This window comes from Calliopsis andreniformis, chromosome 9 (assembly GCF_051401765.1).
Source record: "Calliopsis andreniformis isolate RMS-2024a chromosome 9, iyCalAndr_principal, whole genome shotgun sequence".
In the NCBI taxonomy this organism is placed as follows: Eukaryota; Metazoa; Arthropoda; class Insecta; order Hymenoptera; family Andrenidae; genus Calliopsis; species Calliopsis andreniformis.
The window spans coordinates 1375177-1401748 of NC_135070.1; the positions used below are offsets into that span (position 1 = coordinate 1375177).

The 26572-nt window shown below is 35.7% G+C and overlaps 1 protein-coding gene across 3 annotated transcripts in view; it reads left to right on the forward strand.

Annotated features, from left to right (window-relative positions):
- Window positions 1-613: 613 nt before the first annotated feature.
- Window positions 614-26572, forward strand: part of Chb (CLIP-associating protein) — a 49244-nt gene continuing 23285 nt past the window's right edge. For all 3 annotated transcript variants that reach the window (XM_076385836.1, XM_076385837.1, XM_076385838.1), the window contains exons 1-5: window positions 614-1195; window positions 20640-20745; window positions 22390-22561; window positions 22638-22814; window positions 23549-23625. In XM_076385836.1, coding sequence (XP_076241951.1) covers window positions 1007-1195; window positions 20640-20745; window positions 22390-22561; window positions 22638-22814; window positions 23549-23625 — 721 coding nt within the window. In that variant the 5' untranslated portion in view covers window positions 614-1006. The remainder of the gene's footprint in view (window positions 1196-20639; window positions 20746-22389; window positions 22562-22637; window positions 22815-23548; window positions 23626-26572) is intronic.

The window sequence follows — 26572 nt, forward strand, 5'->3', positions numbered from 1 at the left end:
GTAGTCTAGAACGTTTTAATGTCATTGTCTCTACGTTATCGATACTTCACTTGTAACGTATTTTTTTAAAAACTGATTGTTACAAAAAATGATAAATCCTTAAGAAACCCTCATTTGATCAAACTTAATTCGTTATTGAAACATATTTTTTCTTAAAAGTCAACATTACTCAATATCATTCAAATATTCGAAATCCGAATACACAAGATAAAGCAATATTCAAATTACGTACATAAAACGATTACCAAGAAGAAACGCATATCGAATAGCGATGATGAAGCACAAAGCTACGACTCTTACTTAAAAGCCAAAGCATTTTAACATAGCAACCAGAGATTCAATAATCTATGTATATCAATCAATAATCTTAATAAAAATATACCTAGCCACAAACACGCCAAAGAAGAACACAAAAGGATCGAAGTATAAATTTGAAACAATTTTGCCGGATGCAACCGTCGAACGAGATTCGCAGTTCCCACGACGCCCACCCGAACTACACAGCGCTGAGACCGCGTCGGTGGAAAAGAGACGGACGATCGAGAAATCAAAATGGCGTCGCGTGTACGGTGCCGATAATTTTCGTTACGTTCGGGCGTTCGTTATTATTTTTCGTGCGTAATAGAACGAAATTGCAAGCGGTCGCCATTCAATCGTGCAACACTCGTTATAATCTCACGTGAGAATGCATTAGACAACGTTCTACAGTTGAACTCGATTAATCGTGACGCATCTTGAGCGACCGTTGGTCGCGAAACGACCAGGGGGGAAAAAGGTACACACTGTTTTGCGTATGGCTTTTAAATCGCACGGGCAGCCTCGTTTCGCCGATAACCGTGTCTCCGGTGGTAAATGTCGTTGGCATGACGAGAGAAGAGGCGCGTTTAGTTTTCGTGCATCGTGAACCAACAACGAACTATGTGCCTTGACCAGTGTATCGGGTGAGATCTAGCTTCGTTGAGAGACTCGCGAACGGGTGTGCGGAGACGACGTGCGTTCGGCCACCATGGCGGTGAATCCGCGTGATATAGACGGTTTTATGCCGCTCCTGTCAACGACGGACATAAAAAAGAAGTTGAACGTTGGCAATTTGCTTCTGAATTATTTGGGTGACCCGACCAAGAGCATCGAGTGCCAGGACATTGGCCAGTTCATCGACAACATCATACCGTGGCTGAGCAATGGCAATCCCAAGGTAACGTTTTTCCTTCTGCTTTTCCGATGCATTCTTAACGTCACCTACGAATGCCTTATAAATATCGAACGTGAGCGATCCCGATATCGAACTGCGGCGTTCGGTTTAGACGCACGAAAGAACTCTCTCGTCGTTTCTGTATCGCTGCGTGGGAACGTGAATCTATACTTTCAAAACGTTGCTTTTGGTATCGTGGATCTCAATTGCTTTCATGTGTAACATATGCATATACGTACATTTCAACGATGTCTCGTATGTAAACAAGACCATGCTAAGCGCCTACTGTCTCCTCTTATTTGGTATCGTTAATGTATCCACGAAGGTGTGAAAATATTTACAAGAAACTGAAGGAGAGTTTTACTAGACTCGTGAAATGATCCAAATTCTTAGAATCTTCAGTGATAAACTCGTGAAAAAGTCGAGGAAATGTTAGCGGGGTGTGCCGGGTGACAGACTGGATCGTGTGCGAATGGCAGGGGTGCTCATTTATCCAATTCCATCGTTTGCGTTTATTGTAAAATGATTAACCGTCGACTGATCCCCTGAGTGCATCACATAGTTCGCTCGATGCAATTGGGTGTTCGAAATCGTTTGGAATTTTTGAGATCCACAGTAATATCGAATGTCTCTTTCGAATATTGTTTTTGTGATTGTGCATTTTATTTTCGCCGATCTATATTATCGTGTATTTGAAACTTTCTACGCTCGATACTCGCATACCAGTGATACGTTCTTCGAGATTGCAACGTGATCGATTTATAAATCAAATTTTGACTCGAGCTGAGAAAAATACTTTTGTGGTGCCTACATGTCGCGAGATGCAGGTGCTGCAAGCCTTGCTTTAGACAAGGATCTTACGAAAGATCGTTCGCGTGACCTTTTAATTGCTCAATTTGTTATCGGGAGATCGAGTGGTCCGATTTTGACGAACGTTGTCGCTCCCGATTTTAATCCCCGAAAAATCGTTTTCAGAAGATTCAGTCAACTCTCGAATTTCCTGTCCCTTGAAATTATACGGAGCTCAAGTTTCTGAATTATTCACGATGATAAATGATTGTGTATTGTTGACTGCAGTTGTATGGGAGGTCACGACGGTGAATTCACGAGAATGATCCAGGCTTGTTATTTCAAATAATTTGAGATTCGCGTTTACAGATGATCCGAAGAACATGCGTAATATATGAACCTTTTAAAAGCCGAAACGAAGAAAAAGACTTAAAAATTTGTAATTTTATCACTTGAACGCGTAATTAGTGGCTAAGTAATCTCTGAAATTGTATCAGTCGCCATGAAATAATAAAATTATGTACAGCTGCTAAATAGCGTTTAACATACGTCTGAAGCTGTTCTGACGAATTTCTAGTTTGTAGTCACAGAAGCGAAATTATCTCGTAAGTAATTCTGTCAGTTGGTCAGTATAGACGTGTTTATATCTTTCTCTCGTTATAATATGCTTTTAATTAGATGTCGGTTATAATCTCTGTTTGTACCTACTGTTTGAAGTGCCGTGTCTTGATAAGTTTCTTAGAGTTGTATTTATGCCAATGCAACATTACTCAGAAACGAGTATTCATAAAAAAATCCGCAAAAGTTATTCTACTTACGTTGCCAATCTTGTCATATATGTGACATTGCATCACAGTCTTGCATTTCAAAATTTGGTCATACTCACGCAAAGAATAAATTTTTAGAATGCTCAGGATTGTTCCTGAATGCAATTGACATTGTCAATAATACTCTACCTAAAGAAATCCATAATGTCTTTAAATTCGAATGTAATAAGATTAGAGCTGGGCTTCGTGAATTGCATGAAATGGATCTTAACACTGTAAATATAGGAATAAAGCATGTGTGCGATAAAGTCTCTACACTTGAAAATAAATTATTCTCACTGGTTTGAATCTTTTATAATTTTTTCAGTAAAGAAATAATCAACACAATTAGAGATAGATAAAGACGATCTATAGTAAAATAATGTTGAAGACACGTTGTTTTTCTCTTCAGAAATCTCTAAGTTCTTACCAGAAGCAATGAAAAAAATTCTTAATCAAATTCACACTTAGACCTCTCGACCCCCACCCTCTATGCTTCAAACATTGTAAGACTAGGAGGGAGAGCGGCCAGTAAAGTCTGACCTGTTTAGGTAACTCTTTTTTGCAGTTTGGATGTGTCAAATATTCTAAAAAATAAAAGGAATCGCATTGAACCGATTTACATCCAGGAAGATTTCGTATTTTTAAATCTGAAGACAAGTCCTGTATCTCGAAATATAAGCCAATATCTGTTCTAAATGTTGTGACCATAATTTTCGACATTACTGATAGTAAACTGAACTTACCAAGTAAAAATTTATAATTAAAGAACAGTATGGTTTTGCCTCTAGTTATTAATATAATGCTATTTCAATATTACGTATTATGCGATATTAAACCCGGTTACCAGATAGATGTCATATTCACATAATATTTCCGTAAGGCTCTTGACACAGTAAATCACGCCGTTATTATTAGCAAATTAGGCTCTCCTGGATCTCTAGCTAAATTATAGGTACAGTCTAAGTTGATCACAATGTATATTTGCGACATTTATCAGTCCTCTTGGAGGCGCCTCAAAACTCCAACTCAACCCACTTTGAACTCAATCCCCACTATCAATAATATTTTGTCTGTATTTAATTTTTGTTGCTTTTTGTTATACGTTGATGATCAGAAAATTTCTCTTAAAATTGCCTCCTCAGTTGACTCACATTGTTTGCAATAGAAAATATAAAATCTTGATTGGTGCAGAACTAATCACATATCAGATAATCCTGAATGTCGTAAAATGCAGTTTCGTATACTTTACTCGTGAAAGATCTCTTTTAAAATGCCCTTATATAATCGACGGAAGCCTACTGAATAATGTCTACAGTGTACGTCTTTTTATCTAATTCGCTTTTTCATTATTCTTCATGAAGTACTACGTATAATAATACAGTTAATGCATCCTCTAAAGCACTAGAGTTAATTTTTAAATCATCCTCGAAGATAAAAAATTGCTCCTATTCTCAACTACTGCTAACCTATATGAAATCTTCAGTATATAATTTATATTGATGCCATACAGAGAGTGCAACTCAAATTCGAGCATTTCATCGCCTATAGAATTAGAAAACCTATTTCGGAAACATGTCGTGATCCTTCTCTAAAATCTCTTAGCGCAGATATTTTTGATCTTTGTAAGTCTGTGGCCGACTTAATACATATTCGTTTACAAGATCGTAAAGAACTTAACACGAATGTTCTGGATATTCTAGAACATTGAAGTTAAATGCTCCATCTAGAATACTTATAAAAACTTCACTTTTTCACATATCTAGATAAGTCACTGCACTGATTATGGGAAGTACTATTCTGTTGATTGTTTAATTGGCTAACTGTGTTAGTAATGAAATTAGCTTTTTTCTAGCAACTCAGCCTTTGCTCTTAAAAAACAGTTCCCAGACACTAACTACGTAAAACAATCAGTTCTTCTGAATTTTAGCAATTTATGTTTGTCATATTATACATTTTGTGCCGTTTACATATTACTTATTTATAATAATAATAATAATAATAATAATTCACTATTTCGTACCATATTGTATAGGTATTTTAAGTTGAATTTTAAAATATATAATTTACCGTGTTGTCAGATTTCTCTGCTGTATTTCATGAATATGATCAGTTTTTCGTTTAAACAAATCATATATCGTCTAAAATACACAGGGGCCTCATTTTTTGGTTGGTATTTTTGTCCAATTAGAATTTACAGGCTGCTCTTATCAGTTATAGAAACTGATTTCATGATATGAGCATAAATCATTACATTATTTTATTGTTTATAATTCAAAATAAGGTCCAATTTCTGACCACTAACCGAGTACCACTATGGTTTGAGTAGATAAGCTTTTGCGGATAATTCTAGAATGATTTAGATAATGCAGATCGACGTAATTAAAATACAAGATAAAATTTAACCCTTAAAATGTATGTAATTTTGTGAGGCAATCTTTTCGTCATTCTCTTGAAAAGCAAGTATATCATTATGAATAATTCAATTTGTACTTGAAATTAGCCAGTGTTCGACATCTTTTGAACAGTCGACAATAATTATTCAAATACAAATTATCAACATAAATATGAAGTAACATCTATGATCGGTAAATCATAGAATTCAAGCAAGTACATCATGCGTTACTGAAGAACTGACAAAGCGACCAACGGTATCGCTCGAGATAACTGAAGAGTCACCTCGTGTACGAATAAGCACTCCAATCTTGAGCGCGGCGTTTAAGTTCTGTTAAGTAATTCACAAAAACGAGCTCCTCAAGTATTTTGTGAGAAAACAATGCACGGCTATTTGCGCTCCAAACTGCTTCCTTTTCTCGTTTGAGGCGGCCCAAAATCAATAGCTCGACCTTAGTTTTAATAACGCTCGTCGCGTGACTGCATCGCGACGAGCTGTTTCCAATTACAACAATCGTTCGGTTTACCTGTTGGCGCACCGTAAAAACGGCGATCATTTACCATGAATTCGCTGGTCAGCCGAGATACCACGAAACATGGGCCCGTTTTGCCTGAAGCGCGTATAAGGGAAAAACTTTCACGCCATGTACGTAATGCGTGTCCTTTGGCACAGTATGTCACGAAGCATGCCGTAGAAAGATTCGTGTTTAGTTCGACCCATTAAGTCACGTTAAATGCTCCCTGGCAATAGGTGAAGGAACGTTCGATAAGGATATTTCAGAGGAAAGGATTTGAGAATACGATTGGTGTCACAGTAGAGAGACATTCAAGTCCATGCTGAAATATCATTAGGGAGTTTAAGTCGTCGGAACTAATCGCAAGTTGTTTCGTAAGTACAATGGTTCCCTGGTAACCACGGTTGCGAGGCGTCCCTGGCAATCAAGCTTGGATTATTTGATTGCGAGATTTATTTAAGTGTCCTTTCCTTGACTTGTTTACCGTTTGATATTTGTGAGATTAATTGGAAATTAAGTAAGAAATTTGTGAATCAGCTTCATACGAAATAGATAATTGTTTAGATAAATGTGAATGATAAAAGCTCTTTGGGTGGAGCAGAAAAGTTGATTTCGGCCATGTTTAATTCCCAGTAGTGTCCATTGTACCGTTTCTAATATGCCATAATTTTAGTCAGTATATACTATTATGACAGTAGATATTAATTTTGTAGTACTTTCCTTTTATTAAATATTTTCCGTATTATGACTATTTATTTATATACATATACAATATAATTAATTAAACTTTAAATAAAAATAATGATATTTTAGGAATTATTAATAGCTTTTAAAAACAAAGGTTTGACATTGTTACGCAATAAATAAGATAAATCTTATAGTTTCCTTTTCTTAAACCTCTTACTTCAGTAAAAAAATTAAAGCTTCATCAATTGATAAATAGATGAATAACAATAATGATAATTTTTAGAAGAACTCATATAGCTCGAAAACACCAAGATTCTATTCACTAGACCTACAGACACCAGAACGAAGGGATTAATCAAATGTTGCAGCATGTATTTCGCCTCCGTAGCACTTCCTTGTATGTGCCGCATTTCCAAGTTACAGTTGCTCAAGCGAAAATTGCCGAAATAAATCTCATGATTCTTCCTAACCATATTTATAAGCACACTCCAGTGGGAAGGTTTGTCCTGCCAAAGGGGAACAGGGCCACGCCATATAAACCGCTAGGCATCGGCCACATGTTCGTTTCAGTTCCATCGATGGAAATCGGCACGCGATGACGTCAGTGCACGCGACATCGAAAAATTAACACTAGTCAAATTTCGTCGATCATTAAGCTTGCGTCATCTTGCGTTGAGCTGCATGAGAAGCGGTAGAACAGTTGTCCATCACGTTATACGAGCAGATGGCCAAAACCGAAATTTACTCTGTTTCATAATGCATGAGCCGCGTAGTCCCTATAATTCTGCGATGTACGAATACGCATGCTAAACATACATTTCAGGGTACACACAGCAGTTATTTTCTTCTACATTTAACACATTTAGTACGAGGTGAAGTCACAAAAACACTCGCTGTTGGCGGTACTTGTGACTGAGTGGCTCGATTTTATCAAAACGCTTATGATTATTGACACAGGAGGACTTCAAGTATCAAAACATCGATTACCGAAATAAATAGCCGGCTATCGGAACTCCAATCAGTAAAAGAGTTATCCATTTGATAGCAGAAAGGAATCGGAATTAATAGTGGAGACAAGAAAATTGCTGAATTTTTGTTCCAATTTTCTTTTACTAATTTTCCAAAGATCCTTTTTTGTGTAAAAGCAGAGTTATTTGAGTATTGAATAGAATACATTGAAAAAATGAAATGACAAATTGAAAATTTACTGTATATATACGTGTGTTTCTTGAATCACATTGAGCATATGTATCATATATGTACAGTATTTCTTTAGTTTGTGTCAGTAAATGTTAAATATTGTGCTAACAGTAATCCACCTACATCATATCTTCAGACAAGAACATCGTGCAATGATACCAACAAGAGCACTGGTGGGTCATAATTACTTAGGTCTATTGACAAAAAATGTTAATATTGCTTTGTTTTATAAGTTACGTTCTACTGATCTTATAGATCAGTTTTCAACCAGTGGTGCATGGTATGTAGGTGGTAGCTAGGTGGTATGTGTATAATTTGTGCAATACACAATATAAAAATTTTATCATCCAGAAATTTGTGTTCGATCTTAACATGTATTGTTATTTCAATTCTGAGTAACTATATAGTACAGGTTAGTCAGAAAACCAGTCATAAATTCCTATGCGCAAAACATACCTACTTTTTTGGTTATACTGGTATTTTTAAATTTTGGTTTTGATTATATGCATTTATGAAAGGTTTGAGAATCGCTGCTATAGATTACACTAGTGCTACGTTTGGAATAGTTACGTAGGTTATTTTTCATATCACGTCTATGTTAATTGATCGATTTTATGTAATCGTGAAGATAAAACCACACAGAATCTTGCAAGAATACATGATTATACTTTGACAATGTTACTTGTTTTAAAGTTGAAAAAAGATAGCTGGTCAAAACAAGCCCACTAAACTAACAAATATCGGATGCTACTACTACAAGTGCATCACTAATTGAACTACTTATGTGCAATCAGAAACACGTGGGTCCAATTCTGTGGATTAGATTTTCGTTGCATTTGAAGTAGTAATGTAAGGTATTTTTTGATTATTGAAAGAAAAAGTAGAGATCAATACATAAAAAATACTTCAGTTTTCTACATTCTCTGTTTGGGAAGAATCTTAAAACTCGACAGATTGTTGAACCGTATCCTCGTTCTTCCCCGTGCTGAACGTCGATTACCAAATCGGATTTGCATTGAAAGAACAAGAGAAGGAAGACCATTCGACCATTGTCATTTAGTACCACTTGTTGCAGTGGCTTGCTATTAGCTTGAAAATATCTACGGCACGAGGAAGGCTGCGTTTTATCCGTGAAAAGGAAAACGGAACTGTGTCACAGCCACGATTGTACTCCGCAGAATATTCGTCATACACTGTCAGCTACATTTCGGAACAATGAAGATTGTATCTTAGAAGAAGCTTCAATTTCGGACCGTTGGCTCCTTAGAGAAAAGGTGCATTCGACAGCGGTACAGTGTCGTAGTTGGTTCTTAATTTTCGGCAGACACGCCATTGTCGCGTTTTTGGCAAGGGGCCTAGTGTCCGCTACACGATGAGCCTCCCTACTTCTCTGCGATAGCCCTATCGATCTAGTCGAATGTTTCTTATATCGTGACTGAACCCAGCCTTTCTATCGACGAAGAATTCCTGGAGTCCATTTAGGCTGGCCACATCTTGTCTCCAAATTAAATTTTAATGCCAACTCCGTAGGGATCTGTGAGTTAGAGGGACACCAAACTGAGGCCTTGTGAAATCTATATTTACAAAGCTTAAGTTAGGTCGGCGTTAAATTAGCAAGGAATTTAAATCGAAGTTCATTAGGACGCTAGGTCTAGGTTAGGTCTAATTCAGGGCAACAGTTAATTAAAATGTAAAAGAAGCTACATACGTCTAAGAAGATTTCGAATGACTTACTTAGGTATTCGTATAATTCATTTTCTGTTAATTTGACTGTAAAATTGTTACATGCAATTAGTTGAAGTTTAAATTGAAAATGTTTTAAGTTAGCTCAGAAATCAATTTAAATATAAGAAAAGGTATACTCGCGAAGGTTAGTTGCGTCTCCACATTTCCAGTCTTTTCAGAGTTCAATCCGTGATTATTTCAATGTAGAAGGATTACATTAGAATTTGATAAAATCAAAGTTCACTTAGGTTAAGTCGGGGTTAGGGCCCTGGCTTAAGGCAGCAATCAATTCAAATGCAGAAGAAGCTACGTTCTTGAAGATTTTGAACAGTTCAAGTTAGTTGAATCGTAAAATTGTTTCTTTAGAATTGGTTAAAGTTTAAATTTTAAAATGCTTGGGTTAGATCAGCAGTTAATGTAAACGAAAAGCTACACTCGCATAGGCTATTAGCATCTCAATGCCTTCTAGAGTCTAACCCCTGATTATTTTCAACATAGAAGTATCACATTAAAACTTGATAAAATCAGAGTTCATAAGAATCTAGGTTAAACCTGCATTAAAGACCTGTATTAAAGCACCAATTAATTTAACAGTAAAGAAAGCCGTGCTTACGAAGATTTTTAGTCATTCGAGTTTTTCTAGACTCTAACACACGTTTATTCTAACATAGAACCGTCGCCTTTGAACTCGATAAGATCAAAATTCATAAGGGTCTAGGTTGGGTCAGCAATTAATCTGAAGGTAAAGAAAGCAACACTTGTGAATATTTTGAATGATTCGAATCCATCCAGAGTCTAACCATTCCAACTATTCCCCGTTGTAAAATTATCATACCTTCGGTTATAAATAAAAACGACATAAGTCAGATTTACAAAAAATCGAATAAATGACTTGAATGAAGTCTACAACATAATTCATGTTTTTGACCGAAGCAGACTGAATTAAAGAAACTTTTTCCTTAAAGAATAAAATTATAATAACATGCACGTCCATAATACAGAATTAAAATTCAAAACTTTAAATGTCAATGCAGTGATTTACAGACTCATTCATGTGTAGTTAGAATGTTACCTACCTGTAAAAATTAATGTAGTGTATTTTTTCTTTTTATATTCCTTATTTTCAACTGTTACCCAGTTCTCTTAATCTTGGGACAAAAAATAAAATACTAGAATTTGAATGTATGAACAATTATCATTCGTGACCAAGTTCGTAAGCTACTGATTTCGAAAATAAAGATATGTAGTTTATGTCGTTTTCGCTTGCAATCGTAAATACTAGAACTTAATAAAAAAAATCCTTTCTTTTGCATATTACATCATTAAAATATTCTAACATTTTCAAAACATGCAAGCCTTTACTCCATTCGTTGTTATTTCTTAGCAGTGGCAAATAAAGAACCTGAATAAGATTTTGATTTCGAGTAGTATGTACATATACGTAGCTATATGGGTACGTAGGGAAAGGAGAAGGGATAAATTAGATCTAGATTATTTAACTATTCGATGAAGACGGAAATAAGGGACTCTGTATATCTAACGATCAGCACGCTAAGTTGATACGCGTGGTTTCAGTCCTGACGGTCATCGCGGTGCAATTGGATCACAATGCGTCTCGTTATGGAAGATCTTGGCTGCACCATTTTTGTGAGCCACCGTTGTGGCCGCATCGATGTCAAGGACACAGGACAACGTGAACTGCTGCAGCAATCTCTCTCTTTTCCTCTATCGCCTCTCGCTCACCGTCCTTTTTCTCCGCCGCGAATGTTTCCTTTCTTGAATTTAAAGTATGACATCACCCTCGCTTCGCGGTGATCTCGATGCTTTTTACATGCATCGATACCAACGCATGGTTTGTCGCTTGCGTATCTGCACCTTGTCGCTCCAGTCGATAACTCCTGCGCAAGATTGACGTAAAAACGATGGAGATCTTGATAATGCCGTGTGATATTTAAGGCGTTAGCGTCACCCTTCGCTGCGGCCTGCATTATGTTTCATAAATTATTAATCGACTCGAGGCAACGATTAACGTTAAGGAAGTCAAGTTACACGCGGAAGCGACAGATTGACAAGTAGATTTTCTTCGTTTGTGGTCAGGCGCAAGTGGAATCTGTCTAGGAAAGAGTAGACAGGTCGAGTAGCGGAGACGGGTAATAATATTTCTGGTGCCTCGTTAGCCCCTCGCGATCAATATTTATTAAATCAGAAGCTACTTAATGCTCGTTACATAATGGACGCATTGCGGTTTATCTCCCTTTTGTTGTAACCAGTGCGAATCGATATGGGCAAGAATAGCAACTAGAATCCTGTTCCAATAATCGTCTTGAAAAAAATGACTCATCCGGTTGACTATATTCGACTTTGCCATAACTTGTTCTTTCTTTGTATAGGATGATTCAGACTCTCCGGTCACTGGAGAAGAGGGAGTAGGGGTCGATGAAACGATTATTTTTCAAATAAAGATAACATATTTGTTCTTTGTTTTTAACCCTCGGTTGTCATCTTGAATCAAAATGACCCATACCAAAAATTAAAAAGGAAAAAGTGTGGTACTGTTTCTGTCGATAAATTTTGTTACGAATGTAGTTACACCACTTTTCGAAAAAGCTATTTTTTTCCTTCAAACTAGGCTACATTTTAACAGCATCAAGCTGCAGTTATAGCTATGCCAGTTAAAATATAAAAATGCTACAATTTTTTCTACAAAACTATTTTCTGTCAGAACTTCTAGAAGTTCTAAGGATTCCTTTTTTGAACATGTAACTTCATTTGTTAATTTTTTGTCACCGAAACATATTCTATAGTATTGAAACTTTATTTCAACAGTTTTTTCAATCGAATATCGCTGTTCTTTTTTACAGCATCTATTTCTAAATTGGACCGGATCTAGATGACCCAGGGTGACGATGTGCCGTAGAACAAGTGTGACAACCGAGGGTTAAATTCAAAATTTAAATATTGTGTTCAATATTATTAACTTGTTTTGAAATTTAATTGTGAAAACGTGATTTTTCTTTGATTCCAATTTATTAAAAGCAATTTATCTAAAAAAATTGAGGTAGTTTAACTTATTTATAGAACAAAGAATTAGCTACTTAAAGATTCTACGATTTTTTTCTTTTTTAACTTCAACAGTGCAATAGACTCTATTTTAATATTTAACACAATCTATATCATTAATGTGGTTTGTTATTATAAGGCAAAAGCGAAGACATTTTTTAAAGTTTTGTTAGCGATTTTGAACCACTTTGTACTGTATCTCCCGTTATAGACTTACGATTCCATTGCTAGATTTATCGAGAGAGAGATCTGATGTCAAGCCACCTGCTGGTAGTTCACTTTTGTCTCATCAGAGTTATAAATAAAGATACATCATATTTTCCTCATAAGGAAGCATTGTCTCAACATAATTGTTGATTTAAATTGTCTCAACATAATTGTTGATACTATTAACAACCTTAATGAACAAAATTCTAAAATATTCTCACGCAATCAACTGAACGCTATCTTTACCATTTTTCAGCGTTATTATTTTATTTTCTATTAGTTTCACTGTTAGCAAGCTAAGTGCAAGTTGTCAACATGCAAATTATTATTAAAAAAGTAGTGCAGTATATTACATTACTTATGTTCGTGTTGGTACCATCTCGTAACTTGTAAAAGTGAAGACTTTACATAAAGACAACGAGATCTAAATCCAAGTCATGTACTTAGTTACGAAGTTACGTCCATAACGCGCCACCATTTAACTCGTAAAAACCTAATAAAGTTAGAAGGACATGTAACCTTTGTCTCTCATATTCTCGCTTTGCATAATTCATCAACAACCAATACTCTCCACATTACATTCATAATAACTAAAGCACTTGTCAGTACCTACCAATAATTACTTCACATTTCTATTAATAGAGTAAAAGGACGTAATGGTGGTTATTTAAGAGTAATTATAATAAAACCATAATGTATGAGATTAAATATTTATGGTAAATCATCGTTTACAAAGTCTAAACTAATCATTGAATAATAAAGTGTTCATTTTCCTATTATTTTCTTGGATAAAATTAGCTATTAAACAAGAAGAATCTTTTTGACTGCTATTTATCTACGTTGATAGACGGTAGTGGTCACGTTCTGAGCGTCAAACAGTCTGAGGTTTTATTATCTTATAACACTTGCCTTTTGAAGTTTTCGATATCTTTCTTCTTTATCTTGCACTTTTTTATTTTCCCTTTATCTCTATTTTTTATTTTGATTTTTCGTTTCTTATTTGTCTTCTTATTCTATAATACTTTTTCTATACACAGAATTATTTGTCTCAGCACTTCGACGTGCAGTAACTAAACTTTGGTACAATAGGACTTCGATCATCTGGAATAAGTACCACGAGATTCAAATCTGAAGCACCCTTTTATTAGATCACTATTTAACTTTCAATCTATGTTGTGTTTTACCCTCATTGTTATTGTGTCGAATACGCAATACTGAATAATAGAAATTGTGAATAATCAAAATTCGGTTAAACTATTTATACTATTTTTGGGTAAAGAAACATGTACATCGCTGGTGATGTTACATAAGTGACTATCATTGCTCGACATACAATTGATAAGATTAAATATATAGGTATATATCTAAATCAAGTATGTTTAAATTAAATTTGCTAAATTCCCTTTCCTCTACAGCTTACAAAGGGAAAATTAATCGTTTCCAATTTTGATGAAATTTGGCAAGTTTGTAAAATAGCTGAAAATATTCGACACGTGTTTTTTTATTCAAAGTTCGGGGTGGAAAATATATTTCGCTTAATATCTTGGAAACTAGGTGATAATATTTGATCGACGAATTCACGCGATACTCATATAAACTACTTTTAAAGATATCTGTTTATGTTTGAATTTAAGATCTACCTGTTTAAAAAATATATTAAAAACTTACATATTTTTGATCATCTTTCAGGTAAAATGTTAATGTTGGTCTTGTTTAATAAAATATACAATAGTTTTTGTTGAGTAAATATACGTAGATTTAGAAATAAGCGGTTGACACATATTCTACAAAGTTGATTGAACGTGTCCCTTATTATTTTACACTTGTTTTATGACTTTATTCCGTTTATTCGTTATTGCTGAACAAAGTTGAAAAAGTCTCTTGCGTCTTCTGAAATAATAGTAAGAACAGGTTGAATAAAATGGCAAAACAGAAAAGTTTCTCGAGTTTCCCCGATTGATTTTTCTTTTGCCAATTAAATAAAGCTTTTCTTTAAATAAGAGTAAAATTAAATAGTCAGAATTAGAAGTCTCTAAATTGTATAATTACTAGAATCAGCTCTTGCATAATACAACTTCTTCATAATGTATTGAAAATATAACATCAGTGTTACGTAAAAATAAAAAATGCTTTTCGATCTCGCATACTTAGAAATAACTTAGGCCTCAGGCCATTCAGTGGTGCGGGAAGTGTTACGAGACATACATAGGTATAAACAACAATTTGTTAATACAACCTTTAGACATTTCGTTCTGTAATAACAACATTGACCACCATTACCTTTTCTTCTCGAACATTCCTTCGTATGCCATTCCTAGCAGCAGGTGACAGAAGAGTCCTTGCATCCTACAACTAATCTCGTTTACTGTTCGAAAAGTCTTATCGGTAAAACTACCGCGAAATGACTCGCGACAAATGACTGTGGCGAAAGCTCGAAATTGCTTCCTGTGTCGGGCATGATGAGAAAGCGCTGCTTGTCTGCTCATCCTATTTATCGTTCTTCTTCTAAAAGCAAGCTCTGTTCGGGACATTCCGTGTCTCTCGACTAGGTCAGTTTTCCGTTTGCTGTTCGGCGCGTTGGCGCCTTGCAACGGAACCACGGACGCGTTTCGCCGCGATATATCGGCGCTTCTGCGAGGGGCAGAAGGCGCCTCCCACGTGGTTTTAACAGTTTTAACGGACCCTGATCCCAACTTGAGCGAGTAAGGCCAGACGACTCGCCCACGCGACGTGCGTCTATGCGTCGACTTCCAGCGATCCTCGAAGCATGTGCACGTACGATCTATTGTTATCCCTCCTCCGTGATCTACTTTGATGTCGCGTAAGCAGAAATCTTGTCGCCAGACCCTGCTACGCGGGCTAGCAGGTCCAAAGTAGCGAGATAAAGTTCAAGGTACTTCGAATCTTCGACGTCAATCATCCGCTGCTCCAATTCTTGGCACAGTTTTCTGGTTACTTTAACGCTGAATTGGGAATTGCTTCGTTGAACGAGGTTCAGAGTATTCTAAGCAAGAGTTCAAGGTTGAGCTTTGATAGCTGTTTGCTATGCGGAAGGTCAACTCTGTGCAAATTTTTTGTAGTCCATTTGATATGTTGCTAGGACTCATCGATTTTGATGTGTGGAAGAGTATTCATTCTATTATTTGCAGTAGATGACATTTTATGTTTTTATAGATCAGAATATAAAATCTGAATAATGATATCATTTATCGAATAACGCGTTATATAATACTATGCACATAAAAAAGTAATAATCATGTGATGTGGGAAAATATTCTCTACAGCGAAATTGAGAAATGTTACCCTCGTCTCATGGTACTTTTCAGGTTAAGATTGGTACTATCTAATTGGTACCTAAATTTCGTACAGTAAGGCAATCTACTATAATGTTACGAATCTTTATATTCTTTAACCATGCAACGTAATTGCATTGTATTCTTATGTCTGTTTCATATTATAGACACCAGTATGGAAATGTGAACAGACAAAATATAACAGTAAAACTCACAATAAGGTTTATTGACGAATTTATAGTGAGGTACATACCTCTGAGAATAACCTGTGTGCGAGTAGCCCACTTTGATTTTATCAAAGTTGTGAGTGACAGCGCAAGGAAGCGAAAACAAAGTAGTTTATTTCAATAATTTCATAAAATAATGAACATAGCAATTACATTATAACGAGAGAATATTGTATCTATTACAGTGTTGTGAGAAATTGAAATATAGCAGTTTGATTTGAAAAAATTGTTTAAATGAAAGGTAAGAATAAGATTTTAATATAAATATTTGGTGTAGAATATTTGAGATTTAATTACTGTCATACTGTGAATGTATTTAACGAATAAAAAGTTTTATTTTGCTTTGGTTTCTGAGTTAATACTTATAAATTGCATTCATATTTGTTAAACTATTTATTTTTTATTTATTTATTTATAAAGGTCACATCCACCATGAGGTTATTAGTAACCACAATTACAAACACAATTAAAAACACAATTACAACAATTTAATATTGAATACGAGTGTAAAAGAATCATTATACAATGCAAATATATCTACATAATAGCATAAGGATTTTTACTTATGCTTTCAGTGCTTAGTTTTTGGGATTTCTTCCTTGTTAAACCATTCTGAAGATATTTAATACAATATTAAATATATGTAATGCTACAGTATCATTAATAATTCAATTGCTCTAAAAATACGCAATTAAAATCGCTTCCAACCACCTTTCGTTGAAAGACTCACCCCAGCTAGAGAACTATCGAAATTCCAATCGAGGTCATCTTCGCAGCGTATGTAGAGTGTCCGTGTGTCTCCATCGGCAGATATCGAAAATGGTCAAGTGAACGCGTTTCGCGGCGCTGTTAATGATCAGGCCGTGTGCTAATTATATGGAAGTTAAGGCAGAAAGAAAAACGAAAAGCCTCGGTGCTGAGCAATGATGTCACAGCCAGACGACAGCCCTGAGAGAACGTTTACCCCGTGGCACTAAAATAGGTTTATATGCCTATGTATAGCGGTTGGTTCGTTCGTTAAATGTATTCAAACCGACGGTAGAGTAATGGGCGCTTTTGCACAGACGTTGACATTAGATTCGTTTGTTATGTATGCTCGAAGACGATGTGGACAACTCTGAACATCCATCAAGACCTAACCGAAAATCGCTACCAACAGCGAGGAAATACAATGTTGCCTCAATATAAAATCGATAGTATCTATTTTTCCGTTTTTTTGGAATTATTCTTTAATCCTAACTTGTGAGAAGATAAATTTAAGTTAAGGCATGTGTCCATTTGGAAGTAAAATTATTGAAATGCTCTCGGGAGTATTTCTTACAAGTGGACATTGTATTTCAGAATTAATGTCTGCAAGTATAAATAATTTAAGAGTACTCTTGAGAGCAACTACTGTGGAGAACTCTTAAATGTACACGTACCTTTACTAACTGCGTAAACTTAGCTTTGAGACGACTTTTAATATTGTATTAATTCCTAACTAACTTTAAATAGCTTTATCGAAACAACACTGCAGTAGCTTTCGTTAGCCAGCTGAGAAAAGGAGGAGTCGGCGGGTTCACTCCGAGGGGTTGAGCCACGATAAATGCAGCCAACGCTACACTTGCACTTTCTATATTGATCTGCTCGTCCTCTCGGAGGAGCAGTTCGTTCACCCTTGAATCTTAGGTTCGCGTCTTCGACGTTGAAGATTTCGTGAATGAATGAAAGTATGGATTATTGGCAGCTTTCAAAACCTATTGGAATAATCAGATGATTTACAAAATTGTTTTAAAAAATTTGTTAGATACAATAATTGTATTCAACTTAAAGCAGAATATTTCCCACAAGGAAATAATATTGAAAGCTTTTTTATTTTGCTAATACTTCATTCCCTTCTGAAGAGTGACTATAGATTCGGTATTTCATTGATTGTTTATGTATAGATATGTTCAATACTGTTTAATGTTCTATTAGGTGTTGCTATTATACTTTATATTACTTGAATTATTGGTTAAGAGTAAGTATCTATAGACACGATGCAAAATTATAATAACAGCATTAGGTGACTATATTAATCTTTGTTTAGACATAAATCAAAGTCAAATCTATGGTTTCTTGAAAGCTAACTAGTGTCATAGGAACTACGAAGTTGTAGGGGAAGCGTAACTTTCAATCTGTAAGAATCTTGTAAGATTGATCAAACAGGTATTTCGATAATTGCATAGATCTTGGTAAAGGTACGCAATTTTACTCCTATTGTTCTGTAACAACCAGGATTCTATTATGTGAAAATGAGAACATAACGATTGAAAAAAAGTATACCCTTTAAAGTATTGAAACATTATGAAAGTACACTTTTAAAACTGTATCCTCTAAATATTGAAAAAATAAAGTTAACATAATTGTTTAACAAGTAAATCGCGCTCTCAGTTTTCAATTGTATAAATCTTCGGTAGCACACAGTAATGTGTAATATTGTAACGATTATTTTATTGCTGTAGTTCATTCAGGTCAAGCGGTAAAAATGAAATAAAAAGTAACGAATCATTAACTTTTAATGTAATAATCTTGTTCGTGTGTACCAAGAAGTAACTTCAAATTGGCGATCGATTGCATACCTAATTTCTCTTGGAAATCGCATAATACGTAACATAGATTGTAAGCGTAAGTACGACCACAGTGCCAGAATGTACGAAATTCCAGTAATTCGTTAAAACCTCTGTAATTACGTGTCGATAGGAGCGCAAAAGAAGAAGAGAGAAAAATATTGCAAAGTAATCGTTATGAGTGTACCAAGAGGGCTCGCAGACGAAGCATAATTACGAGCAAGAGGGAAAGTGCGAGGGGTCTGGCTGGGATTTCCTAGCTTTGAGGGAAGCATTTGCTGGAGTTTATCTTGCGTGGATCAATATTACTTGTCGGCCTCATGGTAAAACATAAATTTAGTCGTTTGTGGTAGATAGCCACTTGTTTAGATACTAGACATTAGGTCATTAGGTAGACATTATTTCCATTGATTTCTAAGCAGGGTTTTACACGATAAACCATAAAATAGTATTGGTTAAACTCTCATCGGGTGAGAGTAAAGGCAATTCGTTATCATAATTTGAAAGTTACTTATTACTAATCATAGGTAATGTCTATTGGAATCTTTTAGGGCTCCCAGCTTGGATTATGTTCTTCAGCATCTTTATCAATGATTTTCCTGTATTTTTAAAGCATAGTAATTTTTTTTTACGCACAGCTTTCAAAGTTTACAATGAAGTTTTTGATCTCAGCAACATTCTTTTAATTGAAGCCAGTCTTTATAAGTTTAATTATTGTTATATAAATGATTCAAAATTAATCATCTCAAAATGTTATATTACTAGATCATATCGTAACTCGAACTGGTTGTCTTATAAATATCATAGCATTGCTATATCAGACGTTAACAAAGTGAATGACCTTAGTGTTCATTTTTCACTTAACGCTGTACTGATATTGTCAACTCTGCCTTGAGAACACTTGGCTTCGTTATGTACCTTTGCTTTGACTTTAATTATATTTATGCAATCAAACTGCTTTACACAACACTGGTACGACCCACTCTGGAATATACATAATCTATTTGGTCTTTAACTCTAGTGTATACACAATATGAATCAATGATAGGAATAATATAACAGAAATCTTTCAAGTTTGCCGCATATAAATTTAAGAGTTTAGTGTCTTACAATGACCATAATTATGTACCTTTTGTACTTTCAGTGTGCCTAGGTTTTTTGAGACCATATGTTTTTATCTTTTATTTTTTTTTAACTAGAATTCCAATGTTATTTTAAATATATAACAGGGGAGAAAACGCCATGAACTACGAAAGGGTTAAAACATGACCGTCTCACCCGAGTCTAGTAGAATAGCGACCTTTCCTTTCTATTTAATCCTGATCTTTTCTTAAAATACCCAAGGAAGATAGGAAATGAATTTTTCAAAAATAACAAATATTATTTTGTACATTAAGATTCTTTTTTGAGATCGCTCGCAACCCCACAGTGGTACTTATGCCGAAAAATGAAAGGGTGTCATTCTAGGATTAAATTAATAAATATGTTAGAATTACATATCGATTACAACATAAGTCTCTTCTTTAGCGGTAAATTATGGTAATTTTTTTATTTGTGTATACTGATCTCTGTCCCGTGACAATAATGAAACAATAATTAATAAGCACATCATACGGCAAATTTGAGTTTTTTAGTTAAGAGAAACACTTCCAGCTCTTATGTGATTAAATTGCTATTTTAGTCGATTCGTTATCGATATTCGATCAACCGACAAACTGGTTTTCCGTGTACACAGTTCCAAGAGCAGCGTCGTTAATTAATCTCTCGTCACAGGGAGGCGGATAAACGTTTTCTATGTCCGGCAAATTGGCCAGCAGACCTCGATCGCCTTGGCGGGTCGACTGGAAAGCCGTGGAGGATTGGAAGCAATGTCCGATGAAACAGGACAATCACTATTTTGCTATTAATGCAATGATATGCAGTGGATTAAAAAGGTTTTCTCGGTTCTTGTTGCAGGTCGTCCAGAATGGCTTGGAAGTCCTTACGTTCCTCGCGGATCGAATGGGTCACGACTTCAAGCCTTATATCTCCACTATTATTCAGCCAACAATAGATAGACTAGGTAGGTAGCTCTCGAACTTCCTATTTGTCTTGAGGTGTTCATAAATTAATTTTAATAAAGGAAACCTCATTTGTAGCCTTCGGTGTCATCCTTTGCGTATATTATTTCTCGATTTTGAAGTGTTTATTACTGGTTTCTTTTATGAGTGGGTTAGAACTTAATGTTTAAATTCTCGAAACTTGGATTCGAAACTTTGTAAAATTTCAAAACTCTCAAGACTTGAAATACTTAACTTTGTGTTGTAAGAAGAATATTTTGTTTCAAGAAGTCTGAAGAAAGTGTTTGCAGAAATCTTTATTGGCCATAATTAAACAAAACACAAATAAAAATATAACCATATACAAAAATATCTAATTCAAATTCTTGTTCAACAATACTTACACCTGTATTCTTTCTGATCCAATTTACATATTTCTTTCTCTATTGACTACAGTATCCGATGTACTGAAAAGTCTTTCAAAGAATATCGTTGATGAATGCATGATGACAATTTTTTTATCATTTTTAATTTAGATACTTTTTTCTTATCTGGATTTCGAGGATTTCAAATCACGAGAAGAGTGCAAAGTTTCGAATTTTCAAAACACGAAACTTTCTTAGATTTCGAGAGATTTTAAGACTTTTTAAGACTTTTTAAGAATCTCTATCCCTAGTTCTTTCTTTTCGCGATATTAAGTACTGAAATTTAGAAAGCCTGTTGTCTTTTTATTTATGTTAATCTCGGTTTTGAGATTTGAAGCATTGTCTTAAAAATCGAAGTTGCAATTTGTAGAAACAACTCATTTGGAAAATTATATTTATGGTATTAAATGGACTGTTTCATATTTAACAATATTAGTAATTCATAATTAGTTATCCTATGCTTGAGTACCTACACGTTTATTTCTGTATAGTAATTACTCCATAAAATTTAATCAGAAGTTGCAAGTCAATCGAGTTGGGAGTGACAGAGGACGATGGAAGAAGAACCAGTTTTTTTTTAATAAATATATTCTTCATTTGGACTTACTCTTTAATTATGAATTTATGTGTACCTTTTGGAGAGGCAAATGTGACTCACAATTTGTTTATACAGTATTTCAGTAAAATTTTGCAATAAAAATAACATGATATAATTTTGTAATTATTAATATTAGATTAGATATTGAAAAAAAAATTATTTCTTTCACGTCTCACTCTCTGCTCAATTGTTCTACAATTGTTAGTTCTTGACACTAATTTTATCAAATTCTGCTTATAAAAATTAACCCAAGGGGATAGAAACCAGTTAAAATGGTACACAAGCAAAAAAGAATATATTATGATATTAGATTTGTGTGTTTAACTCATTCCAATTAAATAATTTCAATAAAAGCTGTCCTCCGTTAAACAGCCATAATACTTATTCCTGTTTATTCTCGGTCTCCTCGTTTCGCAATGCTCGTACGGCGGTTGAACTTCATCGTATACTTCTCGAGCACCAGATAAAATGAGCGCGGAAGTTGAACCACATTTAACCAGACGAGATATCGCGACAAAGATATAAATACACATAGAACCGGTCTTTTGACTTTTGTCGACTATGTATTATACCTTAAAGCCGCCTTTCATAGATATGCATTATCAGAATTACAATTAGAAGTATCGATGCATTTGGTTGTACAGGTGATAGCAAGGATGCGACTCGAGAAAAGGCGCAACTTGTACTGCTCAAGATCATGGAGAAAGGATGCATGTCTCCTCAGCAGCTTCTGGACAAACTACGGCCGGCCTTCGGTCACAAAAATGCCAAACTACGAGAGGAAGCTCTAATTCTGTTAACGACAACGCTGAACGAGTAAGGGGCAGCAATAAATTCATTCATCAAAGTCCTAAAGTCGCTTGAGTAATTGAATCGATGAATCCTTTTTCAGGCACGGCGCGGACGAGATGATGTTGTCGGGAGTAATCCCAAGCATCGTGAAGCTGTTGTCAGATCCATCCGAAAAAGTACGTGAAACGGCGTTGAACACTCTGGCGGATATTTACCGACACGTTGGCGAGAGGTTACGCGTGGATTTGCAGAGAAAGCACAATGTACCGCAGGCCAAGTAAGTGTAAAGAACGAAATCGATTGTTGGCTTTTAGCCCGCGTACGCTTGGCAAACCAGTGGTACCTTCCACTCGCAAGTACTTTGCCTAAAACAATTAGGATTTCGTTCAGGGAATTGAACTGAGTTTAAGCTGTTCTTTTGGTTTTCTTGGCGAAGATTTAGGCAACGGAATATATGACTAATTTGGTGACTGGGGTGACCAATATCGGAGAAATCAATAATGGAAAGACCAATATGATTGGAAATATTTAGTTCTTGAAAATAGAACAATTGGGGTCTTTTGATGCTTATCGAGGGAATTATCAGTTTGATGCACAATAACAAACAATGAATAAGCAGTAAATAGCGTGAAACATATACACAGTGTAAAAGTTTGAAATCAGTTTGTGAATTAAAGGAAGTAGAATTATTAAAATAATAAATTTAAGTGACTATAAGCAATAATATTTTTGACCTGTTTTTGTTATACTGAAATGTCTTAATTTCAATCTGAAAAAAGTTTGTCATTTAATACAATTTCAATAAAAATTAATAAGTGATTCCAAATATTTTGGCATACACTGTCTATAGAGGTATATTCATAAGGCAAATTGATTCACTATTCGCTAAACGAGGACCATATTTTTTGGTACGCTTTATAATATTGTGAAAAATCGTATTATTGTGACAAATTCAGTACTTAAATTTCCAAACGACTGAATAAAATACATAATCATACTGTCCTGTTACAGGTTGCTGTTGCTAATAGAGAAGTTCGACCAGCTGAAGGCTGCTGGCGACCTGCTACCATTAGCAATGTCCTCGGATGGTGAGTAAATTCATCGAATTTCCATTTCTCTCAGCGGGTGTTCCGTAAATTGAAGTAGGTATAAAAAGGCAAATGGCAAGACGCGTCACCTCTATAATATTATTCAGAGTGGCGAGACTGTATCGTGCTGCCATCCTGCAGCCATGAGCGCTATCGCGTGGCGAATGCTTTCGCATCGGAGAAGACCCACCTTTGTACCCTCCTCTCTCCCGCCACGCACACTCGATGTCCACGTATCACCTGGTACACACGATGAATATTTAGCAAGGACCGCTTGTTCTTCGACGCGATAAGAATATTTACTCGACCGAGCACGGTAAAACACGGCCAATTTGAATTTAATTACACCGCCCCGGCACATTTTCTGTACGTACTTCTGGTTCAATTGCCCAGCGCCGCGGATTTCTTTTTTGCGAGTAACGGTTCGCGTTGCTTCTCGAGATTGATCTACTGTACAAATTTGGGTGCAATTAGGGAACCGGGTTTCTGGACGATTCAGGCGAATGGGGGCCGCTTATTTTTGTCAGTTTCCAACTTGGTCTTTGGCAGGGGGAGGATATTTCACAGGAGATCCTCATCCGCAGAAGATTACTGTGACGTAAAGTTTCGTTTTCTCGAGTAAATGATACAATGAGATCGCTAATTCGCGTTATCTGCTCCGAGATATTACATAATATTGTATACACCGATACGCTACGGTGTTACCATGCAATATCGCCGGGTGTATTGTTTCAAACGTTGTCTGTAATTCATACCGTAGACTAAAGCCGTCCTGCTTCGAACGAGCGGCCTTGTAACATTGTAAGACACTGCGCTGCTTGGTCGACCTGTTCGAATTCCAATTACAAATATTACGTGTCACCGGCAACCGAATACTGTGCGCGTTAGTTCCAAACCTAACAACAGCCAAAAGGAAAAAAAGGGAAGAGAAACTGCTTGGTTATGCTGATAGACGGAGAAAAAAAATGGCAGGGTAAACCGAGATTCCTGATGACTCATGATGCGCACATGCATTCCTCTGTACAATCAATCTTTGTCTCGTTGCAAAAAATCAGTCAATACATGACTTCTCTTATGTAACGATAAATCAAAAGACCGTGGACAACTTTGCCCGAGATTGCCGCGAAAGAAAGATTCGACAAGCTCGTTTCAGCATGTCTCGAGGACGCGTATTTTTAGGATGCAACTCGCGCGTCAAGAAAACGATTGTAACGAGTTTTATCTTCCAAATACGTAGATTTGGGAGTTCTCCTTTGATGTTGTGTGGCGAGAGAGTTATTCAATCTTGAAGAGAAAAAGGCGTCTGAGTTGCAATAATTGGATAATGACCTAATATCCGAAGTACAGTTGACTATAGGAGAAAGGTTTTGTTAAACTTTAAACAAAAAGGTCGCCAATTCTTGCAAGTAAATCATCGTGTAAGGAATTTGTCGATATGGTCGGAGTTTGTTAACCTTAAACGAGCTGTAAGAAGCCTCAAGCTATATCTTTACTGAAGCAACAACGAGAAAATTCTTATTGTTGTCTCATATATCCTGAAAAAGTCGCCACTTGTTGAATATTTTTCCAGATTCCTCCGCGTTTCTATTGCCAGTAACGAATGTCGTCTTGAAACCGAGACAAAACTCAAATGTTCTTCGAATAATGTTGCTTCAGTGGGGACAAAATGTTTCTACGAGTTGATGTTTGTTGGAAATATTTTGAAAAGTGCAACAACAAAAGGTGACAAGATGTTCTTCGTCGTTGCTTCGGAGTAGCTGTAGTGTATAGCTTCAGGATTTCTGAAAAGTCAGCTCCGACAAAATTTGATTATCATTATCAGATCAAAGACTTTGTTGTTACCATGCCAATGCAGATTGTTTAGTCTACGTTAAAGATCTAGAGCTCTCTGTTGTTAGTTGAACCTACATTTATAATAATTTAACATAACATCTTGTGAATAATCTAACAATACGGATAGCTCCTTACGATACGAACAAATTCTTACATATAATTCCTTCCATCAGGAATAAATTTTTAAAATCGTTGATCATATTCCTCTAATCGATTTTCCTTCCATATAAAAAGTACAGTACAATGATCTCAATCTTTAATTGTCTCAAGTTTGTTGGAGTCAAGAAATTTGCATCAAGACTGGAAGTATTTGTCTTCTTCTTTGACGCGTATACGCATGGTGACGATTAGGTCATAGATGGGCTTGGCAGGAGGAATTACGGCTCCTCGCTTGATTTCAGGTGTATTAATAGCACATGAACTTACCGTGAAGAACTAACGAGAATCTTCCGTATGACTTCTTATAATGTTTTCCTGTTGAAAGTTACGGAGGCGTGTCCTCTATTTTTTTATGAGCAGAAGTATAGTGTTCGAGGCATAGAAGTATCATTTTATTCGGAAGCTGTTTTCTTCGTATCGTCTTCTGAATCCGCGGAATTGGCGTGCAGCAATTCCTCGGTCACGAATATCCTTGTACATAGCGTACGCGACACGGAAAGGTTGAGCGAACACGGCGCAAGGAAAAATTTGCATAGACCTCGTGTTCTCGCTCTCTCTTTCCCGGTGACCCGCTACGAGATTGTGTTCGTTAGAGGTTCGCGTTGAATCGCGATTACACTAGTCGATTTCTCTGCCGTTTAACGGTGTCGCGCGTTATTCAGCAGCGACTTCTCCATGAACAAACTCATCATTTTATCTTGATGCATCAATGTATGCCTGGATCGATTCATCGAATGAATTGGTGAAAAATTATGTCTAACTCTTTCTTCGTTTTTTTTTTCTTGAGACTAGCAACACAAATTTATTCATGAAAATTGTGTTCATTATCCTTTCTTATGTCAATACAATTATTGTGATTCATAAATCACAATTATTGAGGGATTCATAGTTAAAATTATCCTTTGACAAATTTGGTGTTTTTTCAGGAAAGCAACCAATGCTTTGTGATCTTTAA